At 37.0% G+C, this 12,503-nt stretch overlaps 1 protein-coding gene across 14 annotated transcripts in view; it reads left to right on the top strand.

Moving 5' to 3' along the window:
- Positions 1-12,503, top strand: part of ICE2 (interactor of little elongation complex ELL subunit 2) — a 57,015-nt gene that overhangs the window by 204 nt on the left and 44,308 nt on the right. For 4 of the 14 annotated variants that reach the window (XM_077939513.1, XM_077939517.1, XM_015142366.3 and 1 more), the window contains exons 2-5: positions 284-354; positions 854-988; positions 2,826-2,930; positions 11,543-11,644. In XM_077939513.1, coding sequence (XP_077795639.1) covers positions 2,913-2,930; positions 11,543-11,644 — 120 coding nt within the window. In that variant the 5' untranslated portion in view covers positions 284-354; positions 854-988; positions 2,826-2,912. Of the gene's footprint in view, positions 1-283; positions 355-853; positions 989-2,825; positions 2,931-11,382; positions 11,645-12,503 lie in introns of all 14 variants that reach the window. The other 10 variants (XM_077939512.1, XM_077939510.1, XM_077939511.1 and 7 more) reach the window with 3 other exon arrangements.

Here is a 12,503-nt window from a genome sequence, read left to right as displayed (position 1 = left end):
GGAGGAGGGAACATGGCGGCCGGGCCAGGACCCTTTGCTCCTGGCTCTGCGCGGCTCCTACCCCTGCTTTGCTTGCACTTTTACCTGCCTTTCTGGAACTTGTTTCCCCTCTCCTTGTGTCCCCTTTCCCTCAGCCGTTTCTTTTGCCTTCATCGACTCTTCCCCCCGGCTCCACTCTGGGTGGAAGTGTGAGAGGTAGATTAAGTGGGAGCCGGTCGGGCCCGTCCGGTGCCGAGAGACCGACTCCTAAATTTGACTAGGTTCTCGTATGTCACTTTATCAGTCTGCCTGGGATCACAGGAGAAATACTGAACATGAAGACATCAAGCCTGATTTCTAGTCCTGATGATGTCTGTAAGTGATCTTGTGAAATATCACTTGAGTTGACCTCAGTCTCCTCAAATGTGAGGTTCTCTGAAAGGCCTAAGATTCCTGATGTCGAGGTAGCTTTTGTCATGCGGTGCCTGCCAGAATCTGCCCCAAAACAAAGCATGGTCGGGGAAACAAAAGCAAGATTTATTTTGGCAGTAAAGGAATGGAAAACGGAGTTGACTTCCAGTTCCATGCCATCAAGTGGCCTAGTATGTAAGCAATGAGAACACCATTCTGTTTCAGCTCTTATTTCCATAGTGGGTGTCCTAAGAGTAACACTCCCGGCGTAGATTAAATAGAAGAAGGCTCGTCCTGTATGGTCATTGCTGCTTTGCCACAGAGAACCTTGGGTCTGCTGTATTCTGTTTTAGGTGCCACAGTCGGTTGAGGGTAGATATTTAGGGAGAGATTTTTCCTCACCTAACAGCAGCTAGCCTAGCCAATCGCTTGCTTTTGATCTTGGCCTTTTGTTTTTCCTCAGCTGAGTAAGTTCTGGAGGGATCCTGCCTCTGTTGGAGCCTTCGCAGCCAGGCAGCTGTGAACTGTGAGCTAGAGTGAAGCAGAAATCTAGAAAGATGAGCTCCAAGATGGTCATAAGTGAACCAGGACTGAATTGGTGAGTTGTAGCTACTTTGTAATCCACTGAAGAGGAGTGTAGTGGGGCTGATGGTTGACATAAGAAAATAGATTCCTGGCATAGAGAGATTTGGAGGAAACAGAAGATACAAGTTTAAGGTTTCCGAATTTACGTTATCCTCATCCTCAAATACTGAACGCTAGAGTTATGGCTGACTACACTTCCATTCCTATATTGGAACAACAATTCAGCACTCAAATTCTTTTTAGGTATAATTCCCTCAGGTATTTATTGCTGGTCTCCTGAAGGTCTCTCTCAGGTATTTATTGCTGGTCTCCAGAAGGAGAGATTCTGGAATATTCTTGTGTCCAAGAACCTTGCCCATTTCCATGCAAGTAATAAAAAAGACCCTCTTTAAGAATAGACATGCTTACTCCAGCCTGGGCGACAGAGCGAGACTCCGTCTCAAAAAAAAAAAGAATAGACATGCTTTCTGTTATATTGAAATCTATATCAAATGATAATATGAATGCATAGACTGTGTTTTAGAAGTGAATGAGAACTTTGCAAATAGCCTGGTTAAATATTATAGTGGTTTTGTAGACATCTAGCTAATACATGTGCTGATTTAGTTCATTTTAACACACATTTACTGAGCCAGCCAAGAAGGATCAAATGTTATAAACGGTTACAAAGAGTATTAAAATAGTACCTGACTCAGAATATTAAGTCAGTATGTTCAATAAGTATTTGTTTACTGCTAGCAATACTCCCGTCCCCAGGGAGCTCACAATCCCTGAGGCCCTTGACTTTGTTTTTATATGATGTGCAGAAACTTAAGAATTTATTGAGATGTCACAGATACAATACCACAACAAGGTAATAAGAAACTATAGTGGTACATAGCAAATAAAACATTCTAATTTTACCATTAATACCTTAGTATGGTTTTTTGGATAAATGCCTTTAAGAACAGTTAAAAGAAGAGTATGGAGCAAATATGCTAGAATTTCCTATTTGGGCACTAGGACACCCAGAAGTTTGATTAGGTAAGAAGTATGCCCATTTGCATTCCTTGCCAGTGCTATGAAGTATGCGTTCAGATGTAGCACAGATGATCTTATATACCGCTGGCGTTGTGGAACCAGTTGTAGTTTAGAACCTTTGCACAATGTTGTAGCCCTTGGAATTATCCTTTTCCACAGAATTTTACTGACCTTTGTCCTCCCTAGATTAATGGATTCAGTGTTTTCAAATTTTTAATTCCTTCATTCAAACAGCATTTTTGGATGCCTAACTATATGGAAAGCATTGAATATATGTTCGTCTCTAAATTAGTTATGGTATTATGAAAAATCATATCACCTTTGAGGTGGTTTTAGCAAACCATTGATTCCATTTGCCAAAGTAAACAAAATAGGTAGGATATGTAGTCTTCATAGTGTCTTTTGGCTCAGCACAGTAGTGCATGAAACAAAAATAAGTTGAGAAGTATTTTCTTTTCAGCAACCAATATCTTAATGTTATGTCCTAGAGCCAGAAGTGAGGCCAGCCTTTGACAGACCCTTGATTATACTTCAGTCTTTTCTATCTTTAACTCTTCAGTCTCTGTGACATTTATTTAATTATGTACTGAAGAAAATGCAGGGCTGATTATTGGAGCTGGAGAATTTCATAATGGGCCTGGGTTTAAAGCTATCAAGAAGTAACAATTCTAAGCCCACGGATCTGATATATGAAATTAAACATAGTAAGGAGAGATTGTCTGGGGATGGGGGGTAAGAAAGTATGAAATTATAAGTTACAATTGTGCCATTATGTGTCTTAGCATGAGATTTTGAATTGTCCAATGTAAGTAAATTACTTTGTTTCACAGGGATATTTCCCCAAAAAATGGCCTTAAGACATTTTTCTCTCGAGAAAATTATAAAGATCATTCCATGGCTCCAAGTTTAAAAGAACTATGTGTTTTATCCAACAGGTAATATATTTATTTGGTTATTTATTTCCATATTTGATTGTTGTTTTTCCGATAGTTGAAGTTTTATGTGTATCTCTAATACATTCAAATTATAGAAATGTTTGAATTATAGAAATATTCAAATTATAGAAATGTTTAAAATAAAACAACTTTTAACACTTTGATATTTCTTTTCAGACCTTCAGTCCTTTCTCCACACATGAACTGCAAAACAGTTTTATAGTATTTTATAATACTATGCTAAAGTGTCCCAATAATTTTTATAATGCTATACTGATATAGTATAATAGTATACAAACATTTATACCAATAAATGTTTTAGTGTAGTACCAATATTATACTAATAATTGTTTAGTACTAAATAGTATACTATTTATAACATATGCACATGCACACATACGTACACATGTATGCAATACAAAATAGAATCATACTAAAAATATACTGTAAAACTGTTTTGCAGTTATCTATCATTTAAAGTGATAGTCTGAATATCTTTTCATGCCCCAACATTTAGTTCATATCTTAATGGTTGCATATTACCTCACTATATAGCTTACAGATGTACTTTTAATTCATTTAGCTAGTCCTGTGTTGCAAAACATTGTGTTCCCTTTTTTCTTTTTTTTTTTTTGTAATTAAAAATATATTGGTAAATTTTTATAGTTACTTCTATAAGATACACTCACGGAAATTGAATTGTTTGGTCAGACAATATGTACATTTTGTATTTTGATAGATACTGCCAAATTGCTAAAGGTTTTTTTCCTCTCTGATATTTAATGACTATTAAATGATAATTTTTACTTCTTACTGCTCACTTGCCTGTAGTAGCTCTTCTATCCTTTTTGATCGACTATTTCTACGATGTTGTTAATGAATCCGAAAACCAAGTAATTGAGTTTACTAGAAAAATGTGTAAATACACCAAATGAGGAATTAGGAAATACCCCCAGGGAAGCTCAACATTTACTTTCTTCCTTTCTCCTTTTACAGTGGAGGAAGTGTATCTCCCCATCTTTTCCTGCTTTCTCAGTTATCTTTTCTGTCCGTTGTCCCCTCTTACTCCTCTAACTTTGTTCTCTCCCATTTTCAGTCATCTTGATTACTTTTTGGTTTTTGTTCTGTTTTTTTAAGAGACGTGGTCTTGCTGTGTTTCCCAAGCTGATCTTGAACTCCTGGCTTCAAGTAATTCTCCACCTTGACCTCCCAAAGTGCTGGGATTACAGCCAGGAACCACTCTGCCTGGCCAGCTTAATCAGTATTTGAACATGCTCAAGTTTTCCTGTTTTAAATAATCCCTGGACTCCACATTTTCTCCTAATTACCTTCTTACCTCTTCTCTCATTTATACTTAGACTTCTTTAAAGACTTGTATATGCTCACTGGGAAGAAATGAGGAACAAAAAAGCTGTAAGACATACAGAAAACAATTAATAAAATAGTAATAGTCCTTACTTATCAATAACTTAAATGTAAATTAATTAAACTCCCCAATGAAAGGATGGATTGGCAGAATGGATTTAAAAACAGGATTAAAAACTTTCCATTTACTGCACATCCTACTCCACTTGCTGGGATTACAGGCATGAATCACCCTGTGCAGCCCATAGCTATATTGTATTCTATTGTTGGGTGAATATAATTTTTAGATTGACCTCTGTTGATAATTTAGCTTGTTACCATTACTGTTAGAAATGTGAGCATCCTTTTTGCATGTGCTTGTATAAGTAGGATAAACTCCTGTCAGTAGAGAGTATGTATATATATTTATTTTGATAGATGTTGCCAGATTGCTATTAAAAGCATTAAAGAAAAAAGTGCTTTTTTGATTCCATCAAATGAATGCATAAGTTTACATAAAAACAAGCAGAAGTTGTAGTAAAGAGACAATTTTAGTCCAGGCTCAGTGGCTCACACCTGTAATCTCAGCATTTTGAAAGGGTAAGGCAGGAGGATGACTCCCAGCCTGGGCAACAAATTGAGACCCTGTCTCTCCAAAAACAATTCGCTGTATGTAGTGGCACATAACTATAGTCCTACTTACTCAGGAGGCTGAGGCACGAGGATCACTTGAGCCCAGGAGTTTGAGACTGCAGTGAGCTATGATTGTGCCACTATATTCCTGCCTGGGCAACAGAGTGAGATCCTGTCTACAAAAAAAAGAGACAATTTTTAAAAAATAAATGTTTTAAAGAGGCAGTTTCAGAAGCAACTTTCTTCTTGCCAAAGTGCATAGTTGTAATATCTGTGCTGGTGTTGGATATATAAAGTTAAAGCAGTAGACTCCCTTATGTATGTACATCTATGGATATTTTTAAAAACTATTCGTTATTCAACTTATACAGTTTTTTAGGATAACTAATTTCTTAAAACTTACTACCAATTAAATAAAGAATAGTCATTGTTTATTTGGATCAAAAATTGCTATAAATTCTATTGTCCTGGGATTTAGAGAACATATGTCTGTCTTTAAAAAAGGGAATCATCTCAAGTCAGGTGTAGGTGGCTCACACCTGTAATACCAGCCTTTAGGAGGCCAGAGCAGCTGGATCACTTAAGCCCAGGAGGTCAAGACAAGCCTGGGCAACATGGTGAGACCCTGTCTCTACAAAAATACAAAAAATAGCCAGGTGTGGTGGTTGTGCACCTGCAGTCTCAGCTACTGGGGAGGCTGAGGTGTGAGGATCACCTGAGTCCAGGGATGTTAAGGCTGCAGTGAGCCAGGATCATGCTACTGCACTCCAGCCTGGGCAACAGAGTGAGACCTTGTCTGTCTGTCTGTCTGTCTGTCTGTCTGTCTGTCTCTCTCTCTCTCTCTCTCTCTCTCTCTCTCCCCGCCCCCTCTCTCCGCCCCTCAGCCCCCTCCCAGACACACACACACAGACACACACACACACACACACACACACAGATAATCTCGGCTGGGCACAGTAGCTCATGCCTATAATCACAACACTTTGGGAGGCTAGGAGCAAGAGGATCACCTGAGCCCAGGAGTTCAAGACCAGCCCGGGCAACATAGCAAGACTTTGTCTCTACACATAATTTAAAAATTAGCTGGTGTGGTGGCATGCACATGTGGTCCCAGCTGCTTGGGAAACTGAGGTGGGAGGATCACTTGAGCCTGGGAGGTCAAGGCCACAGTGAGCCGTGCTCACACCACTGCACTCCTGGACAACAGAGCAAGACCCCATCTCAAAATTTGAGACCTTATCTCAAATTAAAAAACAAAAAAACAAAAAACTTTCGTCTCAGCCTTTCTCTTTTCACACTAAAAATTTCTGGTATTAATCTTCGTCTTGCCACTGCTTCTCATTTTATTTTTAACTTTAGAGTTAAAGTCTTGCCATGTTGCCCAGGCTAGACTCAAATTCCTGGGCTCAGGTGATCCTCCTGCCTCAGCCACCTGAATAGATGGGGTTATAGGTACACGCCAGTGTGCCCAGTTTATTTTAATGGTTCAAGTCCACTTCTGTTCAGCATATCCCAGGTGTGGGTTGTAGCCTGGCTTTGCACAAGGAAAAAGGCATTTTGCTGGAAGTTGGGCATACCTAACTCTTAACATATTTTTTTCTTAGAATATCCTTGTTTTCTTTAGATTTCTATAGAGCACAAAATAATCTATTAGTATAATTTACCTTGTACTATAGAAAAAATACACAAGTTATTGATATGTTTCTAGTCTTTTTTCCTAACCTTAAGTTTTATTAAGAATTATTGCAGTCATTGTTATAGTAATTACTGTAATAATTCTTAATTACTGTAATAATTATTACAATTATTATTTCAGGCTTTATTGTTTACAGTTTTCTTGTGGAAAAACAAGGCCTTTTATTCTGTTAATTTCAAGATAAAAAAAATTTTCCTTTTGCTCTCTGTGCTCCATAAGTGTTTGTAAAATGAAAGGACAACTTGAATAGTGTTTTTACAAATGAATAATATAAAAAGTTAATATTGTGTTACTTTTCTTTGAAGCATGAAAAAAAAATTACAGAATATTTCCAAAGTCTCCCAAGAAAATAAAAAAGGATTTTAAAATGCCCCATGAGCCATTCATGTAGAAATAGCCTTTTTTAGTTATGTAAACAATGTAAACAATCATGTAAACAATTGCCTTTTTTTTTTTTTTTTTTTTTTTTTTTTTTGAGACGGAGTCTCGCTCTGTCGCCCAGGCTGGAGTGCAGTGGCCGGATCTCAGCTCACTGCAAGCTCCGCCTCCCGGGTTCACGCCATTCTCCGGCCTCAGCCTCCCGAGTAGCTGGGACTACAGGCGCCCGCCACCTCGCCCGGCTAGTTTTTTGTATTTCTTAATAGAGACGGGGTTTCACCGTGTTAGCCAGGATGGTTTCGATCTCCTGACCTCGTGATCCACCCGTCTCGGCCTCCCAAAGTGCTGGGATTACAGGCTTGAGCCACCGCGCCCGGCCAATTGCCTTTTTTTTTAAATTAAAGTTTCTGTTTGCAGATATTCATAACTGAATTTTAAGCAAACAAGGGGGGAAATAGCCTTTTTTTTTTTTTTTTTTTTTTTTTTTTTTTTTTTTTTTTGAGACGGAGTCTCGCTTTGTCGCCCAGGCTTGAGTCCAGTGGCACGATCTCAGCTCACTGCAAGCTCCGCCTCCCAGGTTCCTGCCATTCTCCTGCCTCAGCCTCCAAGTAGCTGGGACTACAGGTGCCCGCCACCACGCCCGGCTAATTATTTTGTATTTTTAGTAGAGACGGAGTTTCACCGTGTTAGCCAGGATGGTCTCGATCTCCTGACCTCGTGATCCGCCCGTCTCGGCCTCCCAAAGTGCTGGGATTACAGGCGTGAGCCACCGCATCCGGCCAGGAAATAGCTTTAAATAGAAATATATATATATAAAGCTTTAACACATTTAATTTAGGAAAATAAATCAAACTCAGAAGATACTAGTAGACTTGAAATGGAGATTAGAAGCACCATTCTCAAATGTGACGTTTAAACAAGCTACCAAACTAGTACTTAAAGTATAGGAAACTTAAAAGTTTTGGATTCTGCCCTGTTTTTGTTTTTGTTTTCCATGGAAAGTTTAAGAAAGGAGAATGGGCAGTTGACAAAATGCAGGGGCAAAACTTAAAACCGTCAACCAAAATAAAATATAATGCTGTATACGTGGATAGAGAAAGCCTGTCAGATGCTTTTGGTTTACACCCTGATGAAGATTTTGACAGCACTGCACAAGGAAATGATCTTGATGTGCTACCATTTCATTCTTTGCTGAATGTAGCCAATTTAAACTGCTAGAATTCCTTGACATTCCTAGTCTGGCATATCTGAGTCAGCATCTTGTTGCTGCAGCAGCTTAATTAAATTTGCCAGTTTTTGGCACAGGACAGACATGTTCTCATATTCAGAGAGACAGCTGTGTAGCAGTATTGTTAAGAGTGCAGACACAATACTGTTAGGTTTGAATAGCTCTCAAGACATTTTCTAGTAAGAAGTCAATTTGCTGTAATACATTTCTCCCAAGATCAGCAGTTAATGTTCATTTTGTTAACCTAAAATATGCTTATTTTTATACAATTATTGGAGAAACTTTAGTAGCTATGTCTTTTTTTACCTGTGTTATTTTCAGAGCCAACCTAAGCATCCTAATTTTAATTTCCAAAATTCTTCTCCCATTCGTTTATCAGCTCTTTGAGTAGTTTTTTATCCATTGGTTCGCTCTGAGAGAGTGGTGTTAAATATTTTTTTCTTTATTTGGGGACCTACATATTTTCTAAAAAACTGTTGTCATCTTTTGGAATTTTTGACATATTTATTCTAGTATTATAAAGTTAATTTAGAACAAATCAGGAGTAGTTTGGATGGAACGTAACTCACCCTTTGTCCAGATGCAGATCTAAATTAGTAATTCTCAGCCGTTTCAGACTGATACCCTCCCACTTTTTATGACAGATATTTATAAGAAATAAGATACCTCCTTTACTAGCTTAAAATGAAATTAATAGATGTAATTTTTAAAAACAATAAGTGTAAAATAATTTATTTTTATGTAAATTCATAGAGACTACTGCATTATGAGATATAATGAGGTAGTGAGATGCATCAGTTAAAATGAATACAGTTCATTTATTTAAGTTCATTTAAAATATTTAAGAGAGAATAAAGCATACCATAAAATAATCATAGGAAAAATAAAATGTACTGTTAGGATAAATAATAACAGACTAGAGTTATTTGTACCTGGTAAGAAAAAGCCTGAAAGGGACTGTTGAAAGTTATGCAGGATAGTAGTGCATATTGCAGGCATTTAGTCTTCCCCCCTTCTGAATGCCTTTAATCCCCCCTCTTTTGTGACAATCCAGATACACCTGTAGGCTTCCAGAAGGCCCTGGGGACATTAAAACTGCCTTGATTGAGAACCACTGCTATGGATATTTTCTCTTCCTTCTCTTTTTCTCCCTTAATCCCTGATCATGATGTTCTTAGGATTCTCTTCAGTCACCTACTTGGTATGTTCACTTTGGAAACCTAAGTTCTCCATAGTCCCATTGTGTTGATGTACATATCTACTTTTCTTTCTTCTTCATTGACTTCTCTAATGCACTTGATTATAACATCCTGGAGATTGGAGATGGTATTGTACTTAGTGTTGTATTTCCAGTACCTAGCATAGGCTGGCACATGGTAGTTAATAAATATTAACAAATGGAGGAATGAAGAATGAGTCAGCAGATGTCCATCTTTCTCATTAGTTTCCCTTCCTTTCTGGATTATTGTGTAATTTGGAGCCAGGTTATAGGAACAGTTACTGTGGTGGAAATTACAGTCGTACAGGCCAAGGAAGTATAGTTTTTGATGCACTTCTAAAGTCTCTTATTTAAAATGTAGATTATAATAACTGAATAGCAAAAATAGAGATGGGTTATGAATAAGATAAGGAAGTTGTGTTCATATGCCTTAATTTGGATAAGGTGACTTCTTAAAAGTAGGGGTAGCATTTGTGAATCTGAGTAACAGAGAAACTCTCTAAAATAAAAGAAATTTATTTGGGTGTAAAGCATTGCAATGGGAATATGTATGCCATAGTAAACTATGTGCGTATTCAGGGAGGTAAAGGAGGACAAAGATTTTTAAAGGAAAAAATTAGGATTATGTGATTGTTTTGAAATAGTTATACTTGATCTTTGAAAGATAGTAACAAAGGTGACACCAATCCAAGGTTGGACGGGCAGTTCCTGAACAAATACCCTTGCAGAAGTATTTTGTTATCAGGAATTCAAACATGAGAACTCTGTCTTCATGGCCTTCACTAGCTCTAATTATTGGGGGGGGGGGGGTTGTTTTGTTTTGTTTTTTTAAGTTCCAGGGTACATGTGCAGGATGCGCAGGTTCGTTAGGTAGGTAAACATGTGCCATAGTGGTTTGCTGTACTTACCAACCCATCACCTAGGTATTAAGCCTAGCATGCACTAGCTATTTTTCCTAATGTTCTCCTACCCCAACCCCACCCCACAACAGGCCCATGTGTATTCCCTTCCTTGTGTCCATGCATTCTCATTTTTCAGCTCCCACTTATAAGTGAGAACATGTGGTGTTTGGTTTTCTGTTCTTGTGTTACTTTGCTGAGGATAATGGCTTCCAGTTCCATTTGTGCCCCTCTAAAGGACATGATCTCATTCCTTTTTATGGCTGCATAGTATTCCATGATATCAAGGATTTTTAAACATTGGTGACTCCATTGTGATTCTGACAACCTTCACACATTCCATAAACAAATATGGTAACAAGTTCTGAAACTGCTCACTACTTTCTCTTCTGGTACATTTCATTAAATATATGCCAGGAGTTTTGCTTGGCATCCATGAAAAGCATAAAGTCATTTGCATGAACTCAGCCATGTACCAGAGTGATAGAGGATTGTACAACTCTTCCAAAACCATTACTGCTTTCAAAAAATACGGTGCATATGTTAGAATTCTCTTAATTTTTGAGATAAGCAGAGGAAATCGGAACATTTAAAATCTCGATGAATTTTTGTTAACCTCAAATTTGTGATTCCATTACATTGTGTTCTTAGTAGGTTTTGTTCACCATATTAACTGATAAATCTTAGTGATGAATTTAAGTATTAAGAACTCAAATTGTAATAAAATGTAAACATAAAATACCTACATATGTAACTGGCAAGAATGATTTTCCCCTCTTTATTAATGGGGAAAAAAGTTCTAAATTGAATAAGTATGCCTCTTCCTCTCCATCAGGTAATTGAAGGTAAGTTTGCATTGTGAACCTATCCCACAGAATACTTAATCTACTTTAAATGGCTAAACATCAAAATGCAGGTGGCAGAGTTAGATAATAATCCAGAGTTTACTCTGTTAATCACGCTGTATTCTCCATAGTGATTGAGAATCATGACGTTCCATGATAGTAATCTTCATGTGAAAAGCACATATTTGTAAATTATATTTTGTTTTCCAGACGTATAGGAGAAAATTTGAATGCTTCAGCAAGTTCTGTAGAAAATGAGCCGGCAGTTAGTTCAGCAACTCAAGCAAAGGAAAAAGTTAAAACCACAATTGGAATGGTTCTTCTTCCAAAACCAAGAGTTCCTTATCCTCGTTTCTCTCGTTTCTCACAGAGAGAGCAGAGGAGTTATGTGGACTTGTTGGTTAAATACGCAAAGATTCCTGCAAATTCCAAAGCTGTTGGAATAAATAAAAATGACTACTTGCAGTACTTGGTATGTATTCTATTCTTCAGTTTCAGGAAAAAATATTAAAAATTAGGAAATATTTTTATCTTAAATTTACATTTATGTTTTTAGGTCTGCTCATCTTTTTTAAAATGGAAAATTTAAGGAGATTACTTGACAGAGCAATGGTGCTTTAATTCTTTTGTTGATTCCGTTATAGTTCAAGCATTTTGCTCCACTGCTTAGCATGTCTTACTCCATTTCATCTTAGGTACTAGCAGTAGAACTTTACATAGATTATACCAATTTTAAATTATTGCTTAATTATTACTTCAATTAAGACTTTTCCAAATTCTCTCAGTTATATAAATGATGCTGTGCTGAACATCTTTGTAGCAAAATCTTTGTTCATATCGATGATAGTTTCCATAAGATAAATTCTTAAAAATAAAACTGCCAGACCAAAACATATGCATATTTTCAAAGCTTTGATCTGCAGTTACACATGCGTAAATTGTTCTACAAAAAGTTTAAACCAGTTTGTTTGTACCTCTGTTGTATGACAGGTTTTGAAAAAACTGACTTCTCTAATCCTACAGGGATAAGGTAACAGAAAATTGAAATCAAATTTTAAAAAAGAAAAAAACTATCTTCACTAATATTGGACATTACCTTTTTTGCCTTTAATTTAAAATTGGAAAAGTGATCTCTTGCTTTACATTAATTTAATTTATGATTACTAATGAAAATAAACATTTTCCATATGTGGATAAGCCATTTTTATTTTTTCTTTGGTAACTTGCTTGTTTATATTATTTGCTCATTTTTCAATTTGGATGTATGTCTTTTTAAAAAAATTTGAGGCCAGGCACGGTGGCTCGTGCCTGTAATCCCAACACCTTGGGAG

The sequence above is a fragment of the Macaca mulatta genome, chromosome 7 (assembly GCF_049350105.2).
Source record: "Macaca mulatta isolate MMU2019108-1 chromosome 7, T2T-MMU8v2.0, whole genome shotgun sequence".
Taxonomy (NCBI): Eukaryota; Metazoa; Chordata; class Mammalia; order Primates; family Cercopithecidae; genus Macaca; species Macaca mulatta.
This window is presented reverse-complemented; position numbering and strand designations above follow the sequence as displayed.